The sequence below is a fragment of the Paramormyrops kingsleyae genome, chromosome 13 (genome assembly GCF_048594095.1).
Source record: "Paramormyrops kingsleyae isolate MSU_618 chromosome 13, PKINGS_0.4, whole genome shotgun sequence".
In the NCBI taxonomy this organism is placed as follows: domain Eukaryota; kingdom Metazoa; phylum Chordata; class Actinopteri; order Osteoglossiformes; family Mormyridae; genus Paramormyrops; species Paramormyrops kingsleyae.
Window position 1 is genome coordinate 5,587,966 of NC_132809.1, and position 26,978 is coordinate 5,614,943.

At 40.9% G+C, this 26,978-nt stretch overlaps 1 protein-coding gene across 1 annotated transcript in view; it reads right to left on the reverse strand.

The window, feature by feature from the left end:
* Positions 1-26,978, reverse strand: part of LOC111856831 (cadherin-8-like) — a 78,373-nt gene that overhangs the window by 15,443 nt on the left and 35,952 nt on the right. Inside the window, exons 3-6 of the mRNA XM_072698081.1 lie at positions 24,723-25,017; positions 10,846-10,965; positions 7,288-7,455; positions 6,739-6,926 (exon numbers count right to left, since the gene is read on the reverse strand). Coding sequence (XP_072554182.1) covers positions 6,739-6,926; positions 7,288-7,455; positions 10,846-10,965; positions 24,723-25,017 — 771 coding nt within the window. The remainder of the gene's footprint in view (positions 1-6,738; positions 6,927-7,287; positions 7,456-10,845; positions 10,966-24,722; positions 25,018-26,978) is intronic.

The following is a 26,978-nucleotide window of genomic DNA, read 5'->3' on the forward strand; positions in this document are numbered from 1 at the left end:
TATTAATGGTGAAAACAACAAGCACAGATTAACAAAAAATAAAAATAAAAAACAAAAGCAGAAAAAAGGAGAAAGAAGCTGATATATATATACTGATGATGAACATACTTTATAACATCTATATAATCAAGCATGGTGATTGCAGAATCATGTTGATTGTTCAATCTGGTCCTCCTCTTGAATGCTTATCAGGAGTGAAAAGATTAGTGAAGTAGACATAATTCATGAAGACCCTTCATTTGGCATTTAGAGAAGTACATTGAAATTCTTAAGTTTTCACATACCATATCTTCTTTTTGAAAACACACAGGTGTGAAGGTCTGGGCAGGGGGTGCTGTTACTGCAATAAGACTATTAATCGAATCACAGGACTCAAATCGGTAGCCTCTTAATTATAGGAACATAGAGCTAACCTGGTGAGCCACAGACCATCCCAAGTGTTGGCAACCCAGTTCTGAGTCTTAAAATGTGAAATTAACACACAGTGCCATTTACTAATATTTCATTTTTGTAATAAAGGGCTCCTTTTAGTTGCACTTGAATCATTGTTGAAACTTCTCAATATTTTAGAATGTTTGTTATCAACAGAAATTTTTGTTTTGTTTTAATTCCTCCAAAATTCTTCAAGCAACTTGGAATCTTATTAGCACACACTGTCATGCCCCGATTGTGCCGATCCTTCTGTGCCACTCCCCCCTCGTTAACCTCATGTGGATTCCCAGTGTTTTACAGCTGTTTCTGATTGCTGTCATTAGTCCAGTGTATTTAGTCCGTGTTTCCGTTCGTTTCCCCAGTCCAGTCATTGACATTACATGTGTCTTTATGTGTTTTACCCTGGAAAATAAATCCCTTTTGTGCTTATTCACAGCTTCCTTTGCCCGCTTCCGTGTTTATCGCATGACAGAATGACCGGACTCTATAAATACAAACCAGGTACTTCGCCAGCGCACCGGCTGAGGGAGGACATTCCAGGGGTGCTGAGGATGATCCCGGCGAATTACACCTTTTGCGACCCCAGCCTGTACTGGCCGGAGGCTGACTGGCCACCAAAGCCAGCTCACGAGGTGCCTGGTCTCGCAGCAGCAGGAACGAGAAGAAAGAAGCGGAGAAGCAGAAGACAGGAGGACACGCATGAGGTCTGTCTGGGGGCCGTCTCTGTTTCCGCCGCTTACCCTGCTGCGCGGTGGGAGAATCCTCGCCTGATTCTCAACCCGGCAGTGTTCGCGGGTTACGTCACAGCTGCTTCACCTGAGCGGACACCCGAAGCCCGTCCGCCTGCCGCTTCACTGCCAAAGCCTGCAGCTGCTTGCCCCTTCATCGGGACGTGCCTGGCCCTTAAAGGGGTCAGGTCCATTAAGGACGCTATCCTGTGGGTTCCACGGTTTCGGAAGCGGGCAGTTCCCCCCGTGGTTCCTGAGGCTGCAGCGCCCCCCCCCCCCGTGGTTCCTGAGGCTGCAGCACCCCCCATGGTTCCTGAGCCCGCAGCGCCCCCTGTGATTCTGATGCCAGTGGTGCCGCAATCCAACTTGGAGACAGCGAGGAGGTTTTTTACCCTCCAGGGACTATACTGGCGGGTGGTAAGGGAGCCCGCCATAAGAGACTCCCCAGAGGCAGTTCCGCTCCTGGAGCAGCTCCGGAGGGAGTTTGCCGCTGTCACCCCCAAGTCCCTATCCCAGCAGCTTACCCAGGCGCAGGAGACCCTGAGGCAGCTACTCCGCTTGCGGTCGGAGCTGGCTCCTCCAGAAGAGGATGCGGCCCCTGCTGCGTTGCCGCCCTCTGAGGCTCCTGTGGTCCCCGCTAAGGCCCCAGCGGTCCTGGAGGTCCCCGTGCTGCCCCCTGCTCAGGCCACCATGGTACCCGAGGTTCCTGCCTTCGCCCCCGAGGTTCCTGCCACACCGCCCGAGGTCCCTGCCGCACCGCCAGAGGTGCCTGTGCCTCCTGGTCCTGCGGCGGCCCCAGAGGCGCCCGTGCCTCCTGCTCCTGCGGTGCCCCCTGTTGGCTTGCTGCCCGAGGCCATTTCTGCGCCTCCTGCCCGGTCCCCTGTGCTCCCCGTGACCCCTGTGCTCCCCATGGTGTCCCCTGTGACTCCTGTGCTCCCTCCTGCAGCACCCAAGGCCCCTGTGCAGCCCCCAGAGCTCCCCGCGGCTCCTGAGCTCCCAGCTCGGCCCCCTGCGGCTCCCGTGGCCCCTGCTGTGCCTGAGATGGCACCACCCGAGGCCCCTGTCCCTGAGGAGGTCCCAGACTGCTGTTCTGATGCTCCTCCCTCCATAGTGGAGTTGGTGGGGGACCTTGAGTGGGACCCCTCGGGGATTGCCCTGGCTTCCCCCGTGACTTCCCCCGTGACTTCCCCCGTGACTCCTCCACCGTCACCCCAGTGTGGCAGACCCCGGCCGGGTCCCCGCCTCCTCTGTCTGCCGGAAGGGGAGGGGACATCGGTGCCGGGTCCTGCCCACCCTGCCCCCCCGCTTGCCTGCGGTTTCCCTGGCTTTGGCTCGGCGGTCGCCTCCTGTCCCGCCTCCGACACCTCGTTGGTCGACTGCGGGTCCCCTGCCTCCGACTCGTCTATCGCCTACGCCTTGGCCGGCGGCGGCTGCGCCTTCGCCTGCCGCGGCTGTTGTTCCCTCCTCCCCTTCGCCTGTGTCCCCTTCGTCTTTCTCCTTGGCTCCTCCGTTCCTCCCTTCGCCTTCCTCCTCACCTTCGGCCTTCCCTCCTGCTCCCTCCTTGCGGTCGCCTGTGGCCCCTGCGGCTTCCGCCCCTTGCCTGCCGGGGTTCCTTCCGGCTCCCCGTTTCCCCCCGCCCTTTTGCCCCCTGTGTTCACCCCCGGTCCCTCTGTGCATTTCGGTCCCTTAGTGCCCCCTGTGTCTGCTCCTCGTCCTCCTGTTTCTCCTTTGTCTGCTCCTGGCCCCTTTGTTCATCCCGTTGGTGTTCCCCCTGTGTCTCCTGTGTTTCCCCTGTGTCTGTTTGCTTTTCCTGTTGTTTGTCGGTGGTTGTCTGAGTTGCTGTCTGTGTCTGTTCTGTGTGTCTGTCTTGTTCCCTGTGCCCTGTTGAGTTTTTTGCTTTTGTTTTCCAGGTCCTGTGTCCCCGTCACTTCGCTCCCCTTAGGCGCGCCCAGAGTGCACGCCTTTAGGGGGGGGGGGTCCTGTCACGCCCCGATTGTGCCAATCCTTCTGTGCCACACCCCCCTCGTTAACCTCATGTGGATTCCCAGTGTTTTACGGCTGTTTCTGATTGTATTGTATTCTATAGTCTAGTGTATTTAGTCCGCGTTTCCGTTCGTTTCATTGACGTTACATGTGTCTTAAGAACATAAGAAATTTACAAACGAGAGGAGGCCATTCGGCCCATCAAGCTCGTTTGGGGAGAACTTAACTAATAGCTCAGAGTTGCTAAAATCTTATCTAGCTCTGATTTAAAGGAACCCATGGTTTTAGCTTCCGCTACACTAGCAGGAAGACTATTCCATACTCTAACTACACACTGTGTAAAGAAATGCTTCCTCAAATTTGTTTTAAAATGTTCTCCCGCTAATTTCCACTTATGGCCACGAGTTCTAGTATTTAGACTAATATTGAAATAGTAATTTGGCTGAACAGCATCCAGACCCATTAGAATCTTATAGACCTGAATCATATCCCCCCTTAGTCTCCTGTGCTCAAGGCTGAACAGATTCAGTTCCGCTAACCTCTCCTCATAAGACATTCCTCTAAGACCAGGAATCATTCTCGTAGCTCTTCGTTGCACCTTTTCTAAGGCAGCAATGTCCTTCTTGAGATATGGTGACCAAACCTACTTCTAGGTGGGGTCTTACCAAGGAATTATATAAATGTAACATCACCTCCCCAGACTTAAACTCCACACACCTAGAGATATAACCCAACATTCTGTTGGCCTTTTTTATTGCTTCCCCACACTGGCGAGAGTGGGACATGGAAGCATCAACATACAACATCTTTATGTGTGTTACCCTGGAAAATAAATCCCTTTTGTGCTTATTCACGGCTTCCTTCGCCTGCTTCCGCGTTTATCGCATGACACACACTGACATTCTTTCACTTTTTTTGCAAATATACAAATGATCTTTATATTAGTTTTGGAAACTCCAATATCAGTTTGTCTCTGCACTAGTTAGTTGGTATGTCATATTAGTAATGTATACAATGATTTAATTATCTTTATGGGCAATAGACATCAACAAGTGTTATATTTACTGTATACGTGTGTGTGTGTGTGTGTGTATATTCAACCAGAGGACTAAAATGTAATATCCATACTAAATGGCACCATGACTAATGGCTCAATTCAAGTTATTCTGGCTCCAGTCTGAAATCTTTGTGAACAGCTCGGGCCTGGACTCAATCTTAAATTATCAATAAATGGTGGTGCTTCACTAAAATTCCAGTCCAGCCTTACAATGAGGTTACATTTAATCAACTCAATTTCTTTTCTATCACTGTATAACTTCCACACTTCAAAGAACTATGCATGAAATCCTCTCAGATTTTTTTATTTCTTAGAAATTGTGTTTGAATGTATATATTTCTTTAAAGTTTCATCTTATCTATTTGCAGCCTTAGTTCTCCCGTCTCCTGTCTCTCTGCAATGTGTCACTCTGAACAGCCATTGTTCCAGGTAGACCTATAAATACTACAAGGGTCTCATTATGTCCATCTTGTCTAATTAGCATTCATGACATTCCAGCACTTCTCCCAGTCACCCACACTGGGATGAACTGCAGAGCTTGTTTCATAACATACTGTTCATAACAAGTTCAACGTGAACAGCCCTTGACCTGCATGGATCCAAAGATTCTCATTTGGATGCCAGGGCTCATCGTGTGCTTGCTTTGTGTCCTCCTGTTATGCAAGGAGAACTTTCTTTTCACAGTATTTAACTTCCTGGAATATAGTTACATCAAGTTTTTACATGTTCAATGTATTGCTCTATGAATGAGTACGCAGAAGGCATACTTGGTAACATCAAAGATGGATTTGGTCTGGTAGGAGAACAGCAGCACAACCATTCACAGCCCCACAGTATCCTGAGTAGTTAAAGATAAATTGATTTGCACCCTGAAAAAAAACCTTCTAATTGAGCCTCTGCAACCTAGTTTATATCAACGTTTTTAACTTTGAGGGTCTTTCATAATTTGCTCCAAATATTTGATAAGAGCTTACAGATGTTTTCTGCAGGCGCTCCAAAATGTTGCGTTTTAAGGTATTACTGTTTGAGACAACTGGTGTCAGACGCATTATAGAAAGTCAGTAGACAGTAAATGCCCCCATTTGTCACATTCATATATGACTTTTTTTCTTTTTTTCCTCCTCCAAATAAGTATCTGTTTATGATGCAAGACAGTGTGAGTGATAGCCATGGGTTCAAAGAAAGAAAGCCTGGGGACTGGTTCAACAAATTTCTACAATTTCTTTACCCATGTAGCAGACCTTACTCTGGTCTGCAACAATGTGCATTATGGCATGATGGAAAATGCAGCCTGTTTTGGAACTCTAGATTGAAATGATACTCAGTCTGACCAGGGTTTCATTATGCTGTTTTAATTCTCTGTTTAGAACAGTAGCTACTCCACCCAGTTGAGCAGAACATTATGCATGGAGACCTAGGCTAATATGTGAAGTGGAATAATGTCTAATGACAAATAAATTGCTAATATTTTTGGTATTTACTCACATTATTATTTACAGAGATTCTTACAGTATTATTCCTATGAAAGTTTTTATGGAGTATTTACAACAGTTGAGACTTTATGAGGGCTGAGAAACCCATGAGTTCTGCAATGATTCCCTTCACTCTGAATATCTTGCCAGTGTTGATAATCAAAAGAAGAACATAACATTTTCTTTGGTAGATCAAATGGAAGTGTAGCACCAGATGCAGTCACCCATGACAAATGTAGAAATATTTACACCTTCTCCAGAAACAGATCAAGTGATCTGTAACTATCCACAGTACTGTCTGGTCTGAGAAAAAATATCACCATTACTGCTTCCAATAATAAGTACATTTAAAAAAGCAAAATTTCAAGCACTGATATATAAAAGAATAACAAATAGCAAAATGAGAGCTTGAAAGGGGTAAAAGTGCTCAGTGTGTGCCTCAGTGAGTTTGCACGCTGTGTCTGTGATCTGAAGGGCATTGGTACAAATCAGAGTAAGCAAAGTGATGTCACCGTTGGCCCCCTGCACAAGACCCTTAAGCCCTAATTGCTCCCGGGACCATCTGACCCTGCTTTCGATTGTACAGCGCTCTGGATAAGAGTGCCTGCTGAATGACAAAATTGTACATGACTTTAAAAAAGGTTATTGCAGGATGTTCCTTCAAATCATTTTAGAAGCTTTCTTCATTCCTTGTTAAATGTCTTTATATTCTGAATTTGACTAATTCTTTTTAAAATAATTCTTCACTCCTTGAAGTCTTCTGTTCAGCAATGGGGTTAGAAAAGACATTGAACCAGCTAAAATGTTTCTTAGAATACGTGTACTCATGCAGTTCCACTCTTTGAAGTGATACAAATGTGAACACTGTACTCATATTATGTAGCTTAATTCATTTCTATATTTAAAAATATTTTAATAAACTAATAAACACATCATAGTCTTAGTAAAAGTGAATATGTGAATAACCGTGTTGATGTCATATGCACTAACAAAAAGCTTGTCTGGAATCCAAATCGCTCAGCAATATCTGTGCAATGATGTGGGTAGTCCCAAACTTGGAATTTACCTTCTTTAGCTGAAGAATTCCCTCTTGTGTATGAGGATCTGTGGTTATCTCAAAAACATCCTTCCCATCTCCATCAATGATGCTGTATGTTGATAGTGCATTTTCTCCAAAATCCCTGTCATTTGCCTTCACTCTCCCTCCAGAATTCTCCAGGCCAAGATCCTCTGGTACAACAAATTCATATATACCTGTCAGGAACCGAACCACAGACAAGAATCTCAGTAACGTACTGTGCTTTACTTCCTGTAAGAGCTTCAACAATTGAAGATTTATATCTTCATGAAATGTATCGCACCAGCTAGTGCGGCAGCTAGTCTAGTTAGAATCATGTAATATAATATCATATGTAATATAATATCATATATTATAAAATATCATATATTATATAATCTATATTTTTTATATATTTTATATCAGCATTATTGTGAGCAGCCCCCCCCATGTGTTTTTCTACACAACAAACATTGTCATTCATCACCCAGATAAGCAGCTCGGTATGGTAGATGGAGTAATTAATGAGGTTATCTTTATAAATGGGAATGACCTTACTTTTTGAGAATTTGGGTGGGTTATCGTTGACGTCGCTCAGGGTAACGGTGACTGTAGCTGTACCTGACAAGCCTCCCATGTGCCCCCCCATGTCCTTGGCTTGAATGACAACCAGGTATTCTTCCCTCATTTCTCGATCCATCCCATGAAGTGCAATTTTAATAACAGCTGAAATTAAATGAGGTTCTTAGACTCCAGTGTAATGTCTCATCCAGTATAAAAAACCACCACCACCACAGTGATAATACAATATGTGTAAGGTGACAATAATATAATACATAATTTCATTAGTACTGAAGTATCAAATGAAATATTCAAATAAATTTAATAGACGTTATCCAGATTAAAGTTAATACAGGCAATTGCAATAGAACACTTGCATAGACTGTATATATATCCCTCCATCTTCCAATCACCTATATAATACAGGGTCGAAGGTTAGATTTTAGTGCGGGTCTTACTTTCTGTCTAGAGGCTTTCAGCCAATTTTCTGGACAGAATTTGCCACTGCTGACTCACCTCGCTTACCCAGCAGTGTTATTCAGGCTGTGGGGTGTTCTGTGTTCTGAAATTTTCAAATGATGTTGTGTACAGAGTGTGTAGAGTACATTTTATTATGTACACAGTAACATATATATATATAATTTGCAGCAACCATCCAGTGCAGCCATATAGTTTTTGACTTGGCCACTAGCACACCTCATACAGCTAGTCAATCTGTCACTGATTTTTTAAACCAATTTATTTAATTATTTAATTGAGCTGTTGGTGAAATTTAACAAAATCATGGAACGGCTGAGGTGCCCCTGAGGAGAAGTTTGGGAAATGAAGCGGTGTTCATCTAGCCATCCAACTAGATATCAGTTACTTTTTAGAAAACAGAAGAAATTATTACTAGCTTTTATTGTGTTACTCTTAATTTGCACATGTTCTAATGTTAAATTTTGTTTTATGTTCTAAGCCAAAGCTACCCAGATAAACAGCTTTAAACATTTCTCTGGACTGCCTAAGACTTCTGCACAGTACTCTGTGTGTGTGTGTGTGTGTGTGTGTGTGTGTATACACTGCTCAAAAAAATTAAAGGAACACTTTTTAATCAGAGTATAGCATCGAGTCAATTTAACTTCTGGGATATTGATTTAGTCCGTTAAGTAACAGTGGGGGTTGTTAATTGGTTTCAGCTGCTTTGGTGTTAAAGAAGTTAACAACAGGCACACTAGAGGGGCAACAATGAGACGAACCCCAAAACAAGAGTGGTTTAACAGGTGGAGGCCACTGACATTTTTCCCTCCTCATCTTTTCTGACAGTTTTTTTTCACTAGTTTTGCATTTGGCTACAGTCAGTGTCACTACTGGTAGCATGAGCTGATAACTGGACCCTACAGAGGTTGCACAGGTAGTCCAACTCCTCCAGGAAGGCGCATGAATAGGTGCCGTTGCCAGAAGGTTTACTGTGTCTCCCAGCCCAGTCTCAAGGGTCTGGAGAAGCTGCGGAGAATATTATGCTGCCTGTGACATTGTTCAGCAAGACCGTTTCGGTGGTGGGTCAGTAATGGTCTGGGGTTGCATATCCATGGAGGGACACACAGACCTCTACAGGCTAGACAACGACACCTTGACTGCCATTAGGTATCAGGATGAAATCCTTGGACCCATTGTCAGACCCTACGCTAGTGCAGTGGGTCCTGGGTTCCTCCTGGTGCACGACAATGCCCGGCCTCATGTGGCGAGAGTATGCAGGCAGTTCCTGGAGGATGAAGGAATGGATACCGTTGACTGGCCCCCATGCTCGCCTGACCTAAATCCAATGGAACACCTCTGGGACATTATGTTTCAGTCCATCCGACACCACCAGGTTGCACCTCAGACTATCCAGGAGCTCAGTGATGCCCTGGTTCAGATCTGGGAGGAGATCCCCCAGGACACCATCCGTCGTCTCATTAGGAGCATGCCCCGACATTATCAGGCATGCCTACAAGCACGTGGGGGTCATACAAGCTACTGAGTACGATTTTGAGTTGCTGAAATGAAATTTCGTCAAAATGGACCAGCCTACCACATAATTTTTTCACTTTGATTTTTGGGGTGTCTTTGAATTCAGCCCTCTGTAGGTTTATCATTTTCATTTCCATCAAATGATGTGGCATCCTCTCGTTCCTAACACATTACCCAGTCCAAATCAGTATAGATATACAGCATGATTTTTTTCCCCCATTGAGATCTGATGTGTTTTCAAAGCGTTCCTTTAATTTTTATGAGCAGTGTGTGTATATATATATATATAGTACTAATCCCTTGCGATAACCAGTTTAGTTTTCTTTGAGGCAAAATCAAGAAAAGGTTTCAGGTGAGAATGTAGGCAATTCCTTGCACAACATCACTGTCATAATAATTTAACCAGTTTTAATACCAAAATAGAAAGGAATGGCTTCCTTCTGTGCACATCCATTCTATCACTCTAATCCTTAAAGATTGCCTGCTATTTATGCAAAACCATGACTATCAAACTGGAAAGAAAGACAAAACAGTAATTTCCTGTCCATTAGCTAAGTGATGAACTGGAACACAACATTTGCTCATTAATCAAACGTGATTAATTTCCTGTGTTACTGGAGGCATCAAATAGAGGCTGGTGGCTGTTTTCAATGTTTCATTAACATTAATTAAAACATCTGCCTCAAATGAAAGATCCATCAGCAGTTACTTAATAATCATGCATATTATGTTGTGGTAAGAGAACTTGTGTTAAAAGAGAAGCTGTTTTCTTCGGTATTATTTGCATTGCATGTTCCCCAAAAACACTGTGAGTCCTCACTATTTCATCTATTTAATTTTATTGATTGGTTTGTGTGTGTGTGGGTATAATATATATTAATAGTTTCTTCCCACAGTAGGAAATGGCATCTCTGAATGGTGTGTGTGTGTGTCCGTGTGTGTGTGTGTGTGCGTGCACGTGTATGTGTGTGTGTGTATATGAATTATGCTTATATTACATTGTGGGGAGCAAATGTCCCCCACAAAGTAATAAAAACCTGTTATCCCCACAAAGATCTGCAAAATCTAAAAACCAAAAATGCCAAAACTATCGTATGTTTTTTTGGTTATTTAGAGTTATGGTTAGGGCTGGGTAGAGGTTAAGGTTGTCATTGGTGGGATTAGGGTTTTGCCCACAGAAATTAATGGACGGTTCCTGCAAAGATATGAATACACACGTGTGTGTGTGTTTGTGTCCTGTGAATTGGTAGTACAGTGAGTAAAGTTTCCATGTTTGCTCTATGATTTCTATTGGTATTGAAATAATAGTGTTTTCTATTGGTACTCAAATTTTGTTTTCTATTGGTACTCAAAGAAATACATTTTATCATTCAATCATTACTTTTTAAATTTAGCAATTGTTCTAGGTCGCTGATCTGAAATTAACATTGATATACAGATGTTTTTCAGTGTTAACTGTGTCTTTCTGTTCATGGTGTCTCATATGGAAAACTTGAAACTTGCAAGAAAAAGCTGGATCTAAATACTTAATTTAGGGTATGTGTGTCTCATGTAGGCACTGACCTGTATTGGGATCAATTGAGAAATAGGGCTGGCCCTCCAGAATACTGTAAACCAGCTTGGCACTGTTTCCATACACTGGGTCATCTGCGTCTGTGGCTGTTACCTTGGTGACTGACATACCTGTGGATAAAAGAGCCTAAGAAAGATCAAATAAAACCAAATGTCCGAGCAGACTCCGAAAATATGAAACCATATCTCTAGCAAGGCAGGTAGATTCTCGTCTCAAACCTACACTGAGTCTGCTTAATTCACTCACATCTCACTGTGACGACAGGCCAAATTAGGAGTCAAAAACATAAACTTGCTGCTTCCCTGTTGAAGGACTTTTACTTTGACTAATTTACTAGTTTACTCACTTTTATTTCAGTTGTGGAGCATTTATATTCAGCAATCCATACACATCCATTCGTGTATATATACATTTCCATGTGATGGAGGATTTACAAACTGGCTTTTACGTTTATTTGTGACAAAAACTGTAATGTAGGTGCATCATGAATATTACAGTAAATGTCATAATAGGGGACTAATCAATGAGGTACTTTGTATCTTTAAAAGAGTTTATAAAATCTTGTCCTGACTTGAGTGCATTAAAGTACTAAGCATACGTTAAACTGAAAATATGTTACATTGTTTTTCCAGGTCAAATTTAAATGGCTGGCCTGACCTGGAGCGTCAAGTTTTATGGATCCTGTTCCTGTTTGCTGAACACTACAGATGGGTCTGTGTACCTCAGGCTATGGACACATAATATCTTATTACAGATAGCTGTAGCACATATCACTTTCCTCATCTGCCTGTTTATTCACTCTGTTTGCATGGCTATGTGTGTTGTAACACATTATATAGCAATAGCTTCCTGTGTCAACAAATAACGATTTTGGCCCCTACATCCATCCAGGCCAAATCACAGCTCGCTACAATGTCTCAACCAACAACTGACAGCTGTGCATATCATGGAGATGTAGCATACAACTGCGGTGATGAATGAATCCATGATCAAAGTATGGACTACCGAATACTAGTATGGTTTGGGTTATCTGCAATTTCAATGGAAATGAATTATTTCACTGTGATGGGCTGGCCCCCTGTCCAGGGTTGTTCCCTGCCTCGTTTCCATTGCTTCTGGGATAGTCTCCGGACCCCCCGCGACCCAGTAGGATAAGCGGGTTGGAAAATAGATGGATGGATGGATGAATTCTTTCAGTCTATCAGTCAGTTGCCTACTGATTTTTCTCCCTAGGCATGGAATTGCATGCCACTAGGTGTCAAAGTCAAAACCCATGAGTGGTCTTCAGTTCTGCTTTGTGCCTTTCCAATTTGATCCATTGCCTGTTGAGATCCAGATGGTTTAAAAGGAAGGGCCACATACAATTGTGGTTTTGCCCAGAGGAACAATATCCTATTTTTGAATTTTGAATATCAACAAGTAAAAATGCTCCAAAATGTCTGTTCTGCACCACTGGAACTGTTCTGATTTACTAGTGAATTGAATTTTAAACTTTTAGTAAGGCGTGACATGCTAAGCTAAAATGTATTGTCTCTTTAATGATTTTCTATTTAAATAGAACACATCACCAAGAATATTATATTATACTAGTTGTCATAAGGGGTGTCGTTAAGTAATAGCATCAATCAATTGAGTTCATTGGAGGATCATCTTTAAACGAAAAAAGTCTGAGCTACAATTTAAACATGGCTTTTATTTTCACAAATGCAATAAGCATGGTTTAATGAGTTTGATGATGCTGGAAATATACAGTGTGGTAAACATCTAGTCAGGCCATGGCCATCTGTTACCCCTCATTAGATCCAAACAGTCTCAGCTGGGGACGACTGATAGCTGGAAATAAAAGAGGGACACTTTTCTCCAAAGTGGTATACAGTTTGATCCGTTATACTGTACAGCTGAATTTTGGAGTCAGTGGCTAATGCAATATATAAGGTAAAGATAACATGTATTTCATTGATCCCATGGAAAAATTCTTTATGGATACATATTTGTAACGTTACCCGTATGCCACAACAACAGCATTAGCAACAAGATAAACAACAAAAAATTGTTAAAATTTGGTAACACTTTACTTAAAGCACTCATGTATAATGCATTATAGGTACCTTCATATATGATAATGTATTCATATTATGGAGACCATTATAATGCATTATAGTGCATTATAGTGTAGATTCATAGAGCATTCATAATGCATAATAAACGTGGCTATAATGTGTTATGCCTTTTTATAAACAGTTATAACTGTATTTATAATACTTTATGAATGCATTATAATTGCATTATGAAGGTATCTATAATTCATTATGATGACTGCTTTAAGTAAAGTGTTACCAACAATTTAAAATGCATTACTAGACTTTTGCTTACAGTATAGGACATCCTGCAGATTACTCAAATGGTCATTATAGCAGTAGTTTTGAGACTCTTTTTTGTATAAGGGTGATTCCTGTTTGGACCACATATTTGGCTGTCTGTTTTCTGAAAATTGGAATGATTATATTTTATAGTTTAAACATTTTGTCAGGACTATACCATACTTAGCTATGAGGAATGCATGTTTGCCAAGCTCAGGGGTTGAAAATATTATAATTATGGGATGTTTTTGCATATATTTCTCCAGACGTTTTCCACCCTGTTAGGTATGGAATTAGATTTGTGCCAATATTATCAAGCAAAACTTTTTTGACATCAAGCAAAAACAAGGCTTCGAGAAGAAAAAAAACTAACTGAAGCAAAAGAAATGTCATCTCAAAAGTAAAATTTATAACTTGCAAACACGATTGGTCTTTTAATAATGTTTTCCTTTGTTTACGCTGCCAGCTTTCTCGCTTGCGCTGCCTGACTGCGGTTACGATGCCAACTTTATCGCTTGCGTTCCCTGACAAACTTCTCGCGTGGGCGGGTTTTCTCAGGGATGCGTCCCCATTGGCTAATAAGTTTTTGACTGACAGGTCAATGCCACGGACATTTTTGATTAACAGCGGGACTGGATCGACATTCACTACCCACTGACTAATTTTTACTGGATGCGACTAATTTTTACTGGATGGTAAGATAAACAACATCAATGACAGACCTGGGGAAAACGGACTCAGATGCAGACTAAATACACAGAACATATCAGACTGAAAGAAAACAGCTGGGCACAATCATGGGAGCATACGTGGTTGATCAGGGGGCCTGGCACACACGAGGATCGTACGCGCAGATCGTGACACAAACGGTATCAATAATTATCCCGATATATATATATATATAATCCAAGTTATTATTTCTTTACTTCAGTGCTCCATTTTTGATTAAAATTTTGATAGATTGAGATAATAGATTGAGAACCTCAAAAACGGCGACAAATTGAATGGACTGCAAACACTTGAATTCATATGAAAGCACTGTACTCTCCTTAGGCCACTTAAAATTAATAAATTGTTTTACATGGCCGCCCGCCTCAATTTTTTGGTGCCGCCTCGATTTTTTTTATATTTTATATTTTTCAAAAAATCCGTTTTTTTTACCTCAAAAACTGTGGGTGAAAAATCTTGAATGTCAGCCTCGGATTTTTCAATTTAATGCTTCTCGGACAATCGTTTTTGTCGTTTGTCAGATTGTGTGTGGGCCCACGGTATTAAAATCTTGGCAGGGCGCATCAATATACCGAGTAAAATTACCCTTCGCGAGCTGTTTGAGAACTTTTCTAGTTTTAGTATATCTCTGTTGCCGTTCGTCTTTTCGCTAAAAATATAAAATATAAAATATAAAATCCCCTACTCACCAATATTTTAGAAGTTTGAGTCATGTAAAACAATTTATTAATTTTAAGTGGCCTTAACAGGAAATAAAATTGGAAAAGAAGGTTAACGTTAGCGAGTTAGCTAACGTTAAATTAAATGATACCATTATTATTCATTATCACACACAAGAAATACACTCAAATAATAAATCTACAAGTCATTTTAATGAAAATAATAAATATTATTGTACAATTTCTACTCAGTAAACTGCTTTTCCTATACATACCCTAACAGGGTGGAATATTTCTAGCTAATTTAGCTCTAGCTCTTTGAGTGAGCAACATTTAGCTAGCGCACACTCTACAGCTGATCAGCATTTAAATAGCTATTTTTAACATGTTTTAAAATATATTTTTTCCAATAAATATTTCCCATAATATATACTAACAGGGTGGAACTTTAAGGGTGCCTCAATCCGGTGTGTAATATAAAATTGAGAAAAATACAGGAGAGAGTGACAGTTAAAGCTTACCTTAGTCTTCCAGTTGAATTTCCCCCCAAAAACAAATATTGTCACTTCGTGGAAATGGCTGTATGGATATGTAATCTTTTTAGGGAGTCAAGAAACTAGAGGCTCACAGGGTGGAAAACGAATGTGGGGACATATAATATATTACATAATTACAGAAAACAAAATAAGTTTCACCAGATTTGTTTCTTTCTCTAATGGTTTTATACCCTAGTCTATCAAAATAATAAAGAATAAGTTTTGGTTTTTATAATTTTCCTAAGTTTATATTTACTGAGGAAGTTGAATACATTGCATTTGGGACATGCTAAAATGAGCGCATATTCCAGAGAAATAGTGCTTTAAAGAGATGTAAAAAGATAAAAGTAATAATTTTTCTTTGTTAGAGCAATAAAAAACACCTAAACCCATAATAAAATAGGTTTGTTATAAAGATTTGTCTAATTTTATAAAAGAATAAGAGCTAGTTAAACACAAGGACATGAATATGTGGCCCAAAACAGTTGTTAATTTCAGTCATTTTCATTGTGTTTTATCACAATCACAAATCCTACGATGGTGTCATGGGGACACTACTACCTCACTCCCTCAGGATTGAGGGTTGATGGGTTTGAATTCCTCCTACGCTCTGTGTAAGGTTTTCCTTCTCTGTATACAATAGCTTTGGATAAAGATAGTTTGACTATATAAATTCTTATTTTTATTTCTCATTCACATTCAGAGTTGTTCAGTAACAGAATTCACATTTGTTATTACCAAACAATAAATAATCATAATTATGCTGCTCACCCTAACAGTGGGTGTATAGATACCAGAAATATGGGTGACTTGTTGACTAGCCACCTGGGTTGCATGGAGAAAAAATATATATCAGAGAGATTATGACAGGTATGAAGCAAGAAAAACAAACAACTAGGAGACTTGTTAAACTTTGGTTGGTTAATTATGTTACATGCTGGAAGTTAACTGTCCTATCAAGTTTTAGGCTGAATTATAGGTACTGTAAAAAGGAATTGAGTAGCAATCCCCACAATGCATTGGTGATAGGAAAGATATCACATAGGCTGCCACAGCTGAACTATCTATGAATGTGTCCTTCAATAGGAAGTTTCCCACAATCTATAGCTACCTAAGATGACCATCTACATGTTAATGCCTGTAGCAACCAGCTGCAAGGACCACAAGTAGTTATGAACTAGCAGCACTTACACCAAACAGAGACTCTAAAGTCAGATGGTGAAATTGTAGGGTAGTCTGTAGGGTAATGTCAAACAAAAACATACAACAATCCATCCATCAATCTATCCATCCCTTCATCCATCCAACAATCCATCCATCTATTTTCTATGCATGCTCCAGCCGGGTCATGATGGTGTGGCAGATATCTCAGAAGCTACAGGCAGAAGCAAAAAAATATGATTTAAATTACTGATGCACCGATAAGGAAATTTCTGGCCAATAACGGTAGCCGTTTATTTCGAAAAGTGACACCAATACTGATTGTTTGGGAGGCTCCTTCTTTATTGGAACAGATTTATTTTTCAGAAACGTCTCACTGTCTGGCCTTGAGGTGAGCAATCAAACTTGTTGTGCTGAGATGTTTATTAATAGCAGGGCAATGTTTGCAAAATGCATTTCTAAAGTTGTTTTTGCTAATGTTAATAAATAATTCCATAAAGCAGACATATTTCTAACTATTTAGTATGCAGGTGTGCAAAGCAATATGGGCCACCAATTGAAAGGGAATTATTGGCAGTAAATATCAGCCTTCACAGCTGCTGCTGTGAGAGGCTGGGGGGCCTCTCACAGGTGTGCCAAATGGGCCTCCTCCTAACGCTCATGGAGGCCTTTCACCAGCGGGGCTTCTAGAGTGTGTCATGGGTTTGCAGCTTGCAGCGCTCCTGAGCCAGCAGAGCCTCCAAACCGTGACATGCCTCCTTATGACCGAACATCTCATGGCCACGCAGTGCCTGGCTCCACTGCCTCGGCAAAACTCCTCTGGCAGTCGCACTCTTACCCCCAGCTGGCCAGCTCGCCAAGCAGCTGCTCCAGCTCCCGCCACTGCTGCTCTGTGGACTCTCACAGCTGTTCCCAGTCCTGTTGGTCAAGCTCCTGCTGCTCCTCCAGCTTGCAGCTCTCCAAAGTTAGCCGGGCCTCTCAGTTGCGGCATGCAGCCTCATACTGCCACCTCTGTTGGTCATATTCTCTGCTGGGGTCATGCCGCGGCTGGTAAGTGGAGAACACTCGATGACCTGTGAGTAGTCGGAGTCCGCCGAGGTGCCTGCCTTTCTCATTTGCCAGCGTCGCCTCTGCCGAAGGTCCGCAGGCTGGCAGGAGTGGCTTGAGGTCACGCCGCACATGTACAGGGCACTCCAGTAGAAAATGGGGGCACCTTCATTTCCGTGCCGCTCCTAGCTTATCCACTGGCAGGCGTGAGGGAGGCTGCAGGGCAACCACGTAGCTGGTGCCCCCTCTTGCTATAGTCCCAGCAGACGAGTGTCACTGTCCCGGTTGTCTTATCCCCAGCACCGCTTCCTCTTCTGCTTCATCACTTCGCGATTGTCCTCCGATCTGCCAGGCTGGAGCGGACTTGCCAGAGGGCACCCGCTCCAGTAGCATCAGTGGGGCCACTTCTGGCATCCCACTTCTGACACCACTGTGATGCTTGGCTGACCGAGGTATCATGGCAGTGACAGCAAAATACGAGAGGAGATGGTTTCTCACAAAGTTGCTCTTTAATGCACAACGCAAAAAGCAACTATACAGAGAGGCAAATGTGGGGATGTTGCACACTCGACACGAAGGCTCACACATGATCGGGTAATTATACAATAGAGAACGTCAAGATAACACAGGTAATGGTACATAGGACAGTCAGGAGCACAAGTAATTACACTATCAAATACATTCAAGGGCTATTTACAGGACACACAGGGCTATATACAGTACAAAGCTTGCAAGGATGCCGGAACACTCAATTCCCACCGACGCTACAATATACTGTAACGTCCTTCAACACACAAAACAGCACACAGACACACACCCAAACCCTGTGGTAGAAATTGCCAAGGATGAAAAATAGGAAAAAATACTGACTTATCACCTATATTCTGATTTAAATTATAGGATTTGTTTTGAAAGAATAGCCTTCACTGAAAGCTAGAGGGTAGATGCAACTTATCACAAATAATGCTGGCTTTTGCTGCAGCCTTTTTTGGTTGAGCCTTTAGTTTCTAAGACCTAAAGATGGTCTTTATCTTACATCTGGAATACAACAGCAGCCGCCAGCATTTTATACACAAAGACCAATGCGAAACATTCAAATCTTACAATGCAGCTTTCAGAGAATAAAAAACAGAACCGTGTGGGGACAAAAAAACAGAATAAACATAAAAACATTAAATATTGTACATTATAATATATTGTTAATATATCAATAATTTTTCATTTTAATTATAATTTATCAAATCCAGAATTAAAATGTAATGTGCAACATATGTGTGGGTTTGTACTCTCTGTGGTTAATCATTGATTCATAAGTAATTGCATTAGAAATCATTTCAGTACTTGATGGCTGCTGAATGTCTAATTTCAGTAAGAAAATGTGAAACTCAAATGTAACCTTGTCCATTACCCATGAAACACATGCAAGCACATGCAGCCGTAACATTAAAACCGCCTGACTAATATTGTGTAGATCCCCTTCGTGCCCCCAAAACAGCTCTGACCCTTTGAGGCATGGACTCCACAAGACCTCTGAAGTTGTCCTGTGGTATCTGGCACCAACATGATAGCAGCAGCTCCTTTCAGTCCTGTAAGTTGCGAGGTGGAGCCTCCATAGACTTATTTGTCTAGCACATCCTGCAGATGCTTGATCTGATTGAGATCTGGGGGATTTGGAGGCTAAGTCAACACACTAAACTGTTTTTCATATTCCTTCAGACCATTCCTGAACAGTGTGATAATACTTGGCCCAGCTATATGCTCATATGCCCATTGTAGGTATTGTAAGTGTTTTCGGCAGTGGTCAGGGGTCAGTATAAGAAGTCTGTTGAGCCGTAGTTGCCCCAAATGCAGCAATCTGTGGTGCACTGTGTATTCTGACACCTTGCTGTCATAGCTACCATTAAATGTTTCATAAATTTGTGCTACAATGGCCCTCATGTTGGATCATACTACATGGGCTAGTCTTTGCTTCTCACAATGAGCCTTGGGTACCCATGACCCCATCAAACGTTCATCAGTTATCCTTCCTCAAACCAATTTTGGTAAGTACTGACCACTGCATACTGGTAACACCCCACAAGACCTGTCATTCTGGAGATCCTCTGACCCAGTCCTCTAGCCATCACAATTTGGCCCTTGTCAAAGTTGCTCATATCCTTGTGCTTGCTCATTTTTCCTGTTTCCAACACATCAGCTTTAAGATTTGACTGTTCACTTGCCTAATATACACTATATGTACAAAGGTATTGGGACACACCTCTCAATCGCTGAATTCAGGTGTTCCATTTAGATCCATTGCTACAGGTGTATAAAATCAAGTACCTAGCTATGCAGTCAGATTTACAAACATTTTTGAAAGAATGGGTTGTTCGGAATACCTCACTGAATTCAAGTGCAGTATTATCATAGGATGGCACCTTTGCAATAAGTCAGTTTGTGAATCTTCTTCCCTGATAGATATCCCATGGTCAACTGTAAGTGGTATTATTGCAAAGAGGAAGCATTTAGGAACAACAGAAACTCAACCATGAAGTGGCATGCCACGTAAAGTAACAGCAAGGCCTCTAAGTGCTGAGGCACGTAGTGCATTAAAGTTACCAATGCTCTGTTGACTCAGTAATTGTAGTGTTCCAAACTTCCTCTGGCATTAAATGCATCACAAAAACTGTGTGCCGGGAGTTTCATGGAATGGGTTTCCATGGCTGAGCAGCTGCATGCAAGCCTCACATCACTAAGCACACAATCCCAAGCATCAGATAGAGTGACTGTCACTAGACTCTGGATCAAGTAGAAATGTGTTCTGAGGAGTGACGAATCACACTTTGATGAACAACTCTGAATCACACTGATGAACAACTCTGGGTTTTGCGAATGCCAGGAAAAGGTTACCTGTCTGAGGGATAATAGTATGGGGTTGTTTTTCAGGGGTTGGGCTAGGCCCCTTAGTTCCAGTGAAGGGAACTCTTAATGCTTCAGCATACCAAGACCTTTTGGAGAATTCTATACTTCCAGCTTTGTGAGAACAGTTTAGGGAAGGCCCTTTTCTGTTCTTGCATGACTGAGCCCCAATGTTCAAAGCAAGGTCCATAAAGACATGGTTGGGTTTGGCGTGGAAGAACTTGATTGGCCCGCAAAGAGCCCTGACGTCAACCTCATTGCACATGTTTTGGATCAACTAGAACAGCGATTGTGAGCTAGGCCTTCATGTTCATGATTAGTGTCTGACCTCACAAATGCTCTTCTAGATGAATGGGCAAAAATTCCCATGTTATTGCTGCAAAGGGGGGAACAACTCCATATTGATGCTGATGGATTTATAATGGGATGTCATAAAATTTCCTATAGGTGTAATGGCCAGGTATCCCAATACTTTTTTCCATGTAGTCAGGGGCGGATTAATGCAGAGGCTAGATATGGCTTAAGCCTAGGGGCCCCACGTGTGCCAGCCTGCAAGGGGGCCCCCATTGGCGCGGAGGGGGGCGGGGTTGGGGGCCCCACAGATTACTGTAGCCTGGGGGCCTCTGTGCACCTTAATCCGCCCCTGCATGTAGTGTATAATGGCACCCTTGACAGGTGCCACTGTATTGAGAAAATCAATGTAATTTGCTTCACCTGTCAATAGTTTTAATGTTATGACTGAATTATGTTTATGTCACTGTCATAATCAAATTATGTTATTGAGGCACACAACCAGTTAAAAACCAGTTAAAAACAGCAATGCACCATTATTAAAACATACTACTACATACCGCAGTTGGACTATACAAACTGGAAATTAATGGCAGAGATTTTAAGATTAGAAGACTTCTTGTACAAGCTATTTATTATTAGATCTAGGTCGTTGTACTTTTGTTTTTAAAATAACCTTGTTACTCTTCTGTTTTCCTCTCCAATTTCAGTGTGCACTTTGTGCAGTCCTCTGACTCGATGATAAATGTGTTGTATACTGCTTACCCGAGTTACATGTTTAACATGCCTCTTTGATCTGGACCCCAGAGGACAGAGTTTATGCTTCTGAGCATAAAGGGCTTGTTTATCTAATTAGTTATAACAAAATTAATTATTAATGTGTGTTCTTCTTGGAAAGTGAGCATGTTCTCCAGTAAAGAATATAGCACAAAATAAAACAACAATCCATGATTCACCGGTGGACTTGACAAACAAATACAGGAAAAGATATGAAACACTCAGAGATGCACAGGGGGAAGTGTGCTGAACCCTGAACAGATGATGCAAATACTGAACAGATCTGTCACATTTATGTGCTTCTGGATAAAATGTTTACTGCAAGTAAGTGTCTAAATTCATCCCTTTTAAAACTTGTTAAAAACTGCAGTGTAGAGGATGAGGGAGGGGACAGACTGATACGGCAGAAATGCCAAAGATTAAACAAAAAGATTGGTAACGGTATGAAGGCTGGGTCTGCAAAGTAATGCAAATAGACAACTACAAAAAAAAGACAATGAAAAAAGGTGCACTGGGACAGTCAGTTGACTGCAGAGATGGAAGGTGAATGTGAATAACATCTGCTTATGAATCTTTTTGTAAACTACTTTCATCATACAATTTACATTAAGCATTTGTGGACAGACAAATTATAAAGAAACACTAACCATATGACCACTATGCCCATTCTATGATATATAACTGCATACATAGTTGAGAAATAAACTATCCAGATTCCCACCTGATTGGCTAATAAAATCAAAATGGTTAAAACTATCAAGACCATTGACAGAAAACAAGTATTTTAACCTCCCCCTTTGACAATAACTTTAACCAAAATTAAGAGGTGTTTTGGGTCCATTCCTCAGTAGAAAAATGTTTCAGGTCATGTATACTGTTAGCTGTCTTGCTTGAATGGCCTGCTTCAGATCATGACACATCATTTCAATGGGACTGAGTTCAGGACTTTGACTTTGCAACGTATAGAATTTCTGCTGCCCTAAGCTGCTCTGTTATTGAATTGCTCCCATGTTTGAATAATTGTCATGTGTACATTTACCAGACGGTCCAGCTTCTGTCTCAACTGCTGACAGAAGGTTATTCCAGCAGTGCTGTAGAAAATCCAGAAGACCTTCAGAAAACTGTTTTTTAGGGAGCAGTGGATTCCTCCATGGTGATATTCCATGAACACAACTCTTGTTCCATGTTTCTTTTATAGTTGATATGGTAGAAAACAGATGTTATTAAGTGTATGAGATGCCTCCGGATCCTTAGCTCTCAACCCAGGGTTTATCCCTCATGATGATTCCACAGTATTCTCCTTTAACGATCATTGTCCACTCCTTGTGAAAGTAACACTGACTTTACTGAATTTCTTCCATTTGCAAACTATTTGTGTAATTTTGCACTGGTGGTGGACGAAGTCTTTAGAACTTTTTTATAACAATTTCCAGGTTCATGAGCTTCAAGAACTACACATGAGGTCCTCTAAGATCTCTTTTAATTTGGTCATACTGCACATGAACAAAATTCTCTTGTGAAGGGCAGGTAGCCACAGCTGTGTTACTTTTGTTAGAAATTTGGTCAGTGTTTGAGCGTCATTCAGATCAAATTTTAATAGCCATTATTGAAGGATCCCACATACAAGCTGAAAAAATGAAATACTGTAGCACACTTTCAGCATTTCTTATATATCAGGATTCAGCCACATTTGGGATTCAATAAACTTTATTACCCACAGTTAAAATTTAGCTTCATAAAAATCAATGTTAAAATGGCTGTTGTCATTTTTGAAGACTGGTTTTTTTGTTTTTCTTCCTTTGGAATGTATAATATATAGCATTGCAGTATTGTTAGCACCCCTAGGATAGCACATTGCTACCATTATGACAAAAAAATAAAAAAAAAATAAAAGTAGTTTCTCACTATACCTGCATGTTAAAACGTGAAAACTATCTCAGTATAATGAGAAAGGCAAGTTTAATTTTTGTCACATTGATAGCAATATGCTGCCATACAGCCTGCATTGAACAAAATGCACAAGCTTCTGTTCTGTTCCACTGTCTTTTAAATGCATGTTATCCTTGCCTGGTCTTTTCTGGTCCTGGAGCCAATCTGATTAATTCCACAAATGAAAGGAGTCAAGTCAATGTTGGCTTGGAGGTCTGATTGCAGAGTGTAAGGCCACCCCACTTAATTATGTATATTTGAAACATTTTTGTCAAATTAAGCATTTTTTAAATATATGTTCCAGAAAAAGACTTTCTCCTGGAAAGGTTTTCAATAAACAAGAATAAATGACACTGGTTACCCAATGTTTTGGATGAAAGCAGCCCTGCTGTCCAGGCATATTTTAGTGGGTCATTAATGGGGCTATTATTATAGCAAAATTATTTACAAATGTGTATGGAGAGTTGTGTGACTGTATCTCCATCCGTGTGTGTATAATCAGATTTGTAATTGTGTAAAAGAATTTGTAATTGCGTACTTAGATTTGCAAATGTGTACAGGAATCTGTAAATGTGTATTCAGAATCCATGCATGTAATCAGATTTCTATGCATTATGAGATTTTCTACGTGTGTGGACAAATCTGTAAATGCATGCATAGATCTGTGAATGCGTAGACAAACCTGTAAATGCATGCATAGATCTGTGAATGCGTAGATAAACCTGTAAATGCATGCATAGATCTGTGAATGCGTAGACAAACCTATAAATGCATGCATAGATCTGTGAATGCACAGACAAATCTGTAAATGTGTGCATAGATGTGTGCCAGAAAAACAGCAGATCTTTTACCTAAGCACCGTAGAATAAACATCTAAAATCTGCTACAAGTTCATATAAAATATATGGAAATGTTTATTATCTATAGAAGATAAACTCATAAAAAAAAAAAAACAGATAAATTAACATGAGTCTACTTGGCTCAGCCCCTTGGCTCAGAATCAGGTAGTGCACAATGGCAGAAACCAATATTTTCAGTAAATATACACTTGGTATCAGGCATGAAGATTTTTTCTTGTAATTACTCTGCCATTAGATGTAATTTCCTGATTGCTGACAGTGAGTTTTAGTCATCAACTAAGTAGTTGAATTTAATATTTACTAGCAATAATAAAATACGCACTCCAGCACTGAAAAATATTGTAACTGAATAGAATAAAACACTTGCAAACAGAAAGTAGAATCAGATGGATATATGAAATTGGCTAAGAGAAATGTTTCACAGATATTAGCAACAACTTCAGTCTTCACCTTTGGAAGCAGGTGGATCATTCATTGTTTAAATCAAGTATTTGTCCATGTAATAAATAATATTCAAATTTACTTTCCTGGATTTATGTGTGCTTAACCATATTTGTTCAATACCTTCTGGTAATCGAATGTGTAGTAGTATGCATTGGCATGTGACCCGGCTGTCTTACCCACTTGAGACATCTCTGGAACGGTGGCACGGTAGGGGCCTTGGGTGAATTCTGGTGCATTGTCATTGATATCCTGAACTTTGATTGTGAATTCTGAAGGTGCCTCGAGAGGTAGGTTTGTGTCCCTGTTTATAACTTGTGCCGTGAGTGTGTATTCGGCTTTCTCTTCACGATCCAGTCTCTTCATTGCATGTATGTCTCCTGTCCCTTCATTGATGGAAAAGATTGTCCCAGCTCCCTCGCCTGCTAGGATGTACTTGATGTTTTTGTTGCCGGAATCCAAATCCGTGTGGAGCTAAAAGAGAAGAATAAATGTAGAATAAAGCTAAATTAAAACAGGATTATAATGTCAAAATAATTACAGCACAATCATTAAGACTATAACAATCAGTGTATGTGATGACCTGACCTATAGCATTCAGACAGCAGATTGAAAGTTTCATTTTAGGTCTTTGATTTAATATCCATCTGCTATTCATAAGTTTCTGTTCTGCAAGACTTTAATGATATACCATTTAAGAGTCTCAGCTGTCTTCTCAATTAAATTTTGATATTGGGTGTTACGTGAATGGTGTCAAAATCTCAGGTCTCAGACATGTGAGTAATACGGCTGAAAAAAACATCACGGTCAATTGCTGTACTTGACAGTTGGTGGTGACACACACACATATAAAGAAAATGTTTAAAGTTATTAATCAGGATTGTAAGTCTATATTTGTTCAAAACACACAATTTGTATGCAAAGTGACATAAACATAATAAAAACTACAAGAATTTCTTATGTTCTCCAAATAGTTATATATTGTTGTATGGCTAAAGAAACACCGCGTCAGTTCCGTAACCTACGTGCTTGAAGTTGGCCCCCCATATGTTTCAGATTTCAACCAAACTGGTCTCAATCGTATGTGCCACGCTTGTGCCGGATTGTGACATTAAAATTTTTGTTTGTGCTGTTTTAGTTTCCACAATTTCCATACTGTTTTTGCTTTTTCACTCCCACATCTCAAGGACTAGACGTACTGTGCTGTGATGAGTTGGTAGAACAGATGATAACCTGGGTCAAGCCTGTACGTAACAAGGCAGTATGTAACGGTCGGTCATTTGTGAAAATATCTAGCATGATCCTGAAATGCGATATCTGGCTGGCGGGGCTGACTAAGTCTACGTACAGCTTTGTTGTAGAGTCATCAAACGCTCCACCTTCTGTTAACATGAGAAACACGAGCCTGAGCACTATACGGCGATCATGTAAGGGCATAAACTAAGAGGTATAACAGTACAGACAATTTTTAAATGGCACAAACTATTGAGACCAGTTCTGAGGCAAATGGGGGGCAAACTTAATGGCAGAGTCACGTGACCATGTAGATAAGCAATATCTCAGAAACTAAAGCAGCACAAAGGACAGTTTTAATGGCACAAACCAGCACAAACGCAGCACACAAGATTGTGATCAGTCTGGTGGAAATCAGACGCAAATGGGGAGCCAACTTCACGCTGATGACATCGCCATGTAAACAAACATTTATATCTCAGAAACTAAAACAGCCCAAACAAAAATTTTAACGGCACAATCCAGCACAAATGTGGCACATATGATTGAGACCAGTTTGGTTGAAATCTGAAACATATGGGGGGCCAACTTCACGTAGGTCCCAAACCTCTCTTCAGAGGCATCCCAGCCCTTCAATGAATTTGTTGCATTTCACATGAATTTGACATATATCATAGTTTTACACCAACATGAAGATCATTAAACATAATTTTCTTTGATTGCCTAAGTCTTTCTTACACACCATACATACATTATTCTTAGAGTTGATTCTCTTAATACTTCCATAAAGGTGTGTTTTTCACCACTGCTATGTGTACAAGGTTGCATTACAGAACACATTTTGCATCTCAAAGTCGTTAACAAGCATTCTGCATTCCTCCTCTAAGATTTGTCAAACATAATGGATATAGTGAAGAGTAAAAAGAAGTAAGGAGAAATAGTAAAAAGAGTAAGAAAGAAGATTTATTATTTGGGAGGAAAAAAAAACAGTTACTGGGTTATATGGGTTAATAAAAGCTCAAATGTTTTTCCCACAGTTAAGTCACTGATATTTTTCTCGTAAATGTGTCAGGAGGCAGTCAGCATATTGAGCGCATTTCCCTTTGATTCACAACCTGGTGAATGGCTGTTTTACATAATGTGAGCTACATAGCTGTTGAGAAACTTAAATGCAAATCTGATATTTCCTGAAATATCTGAAT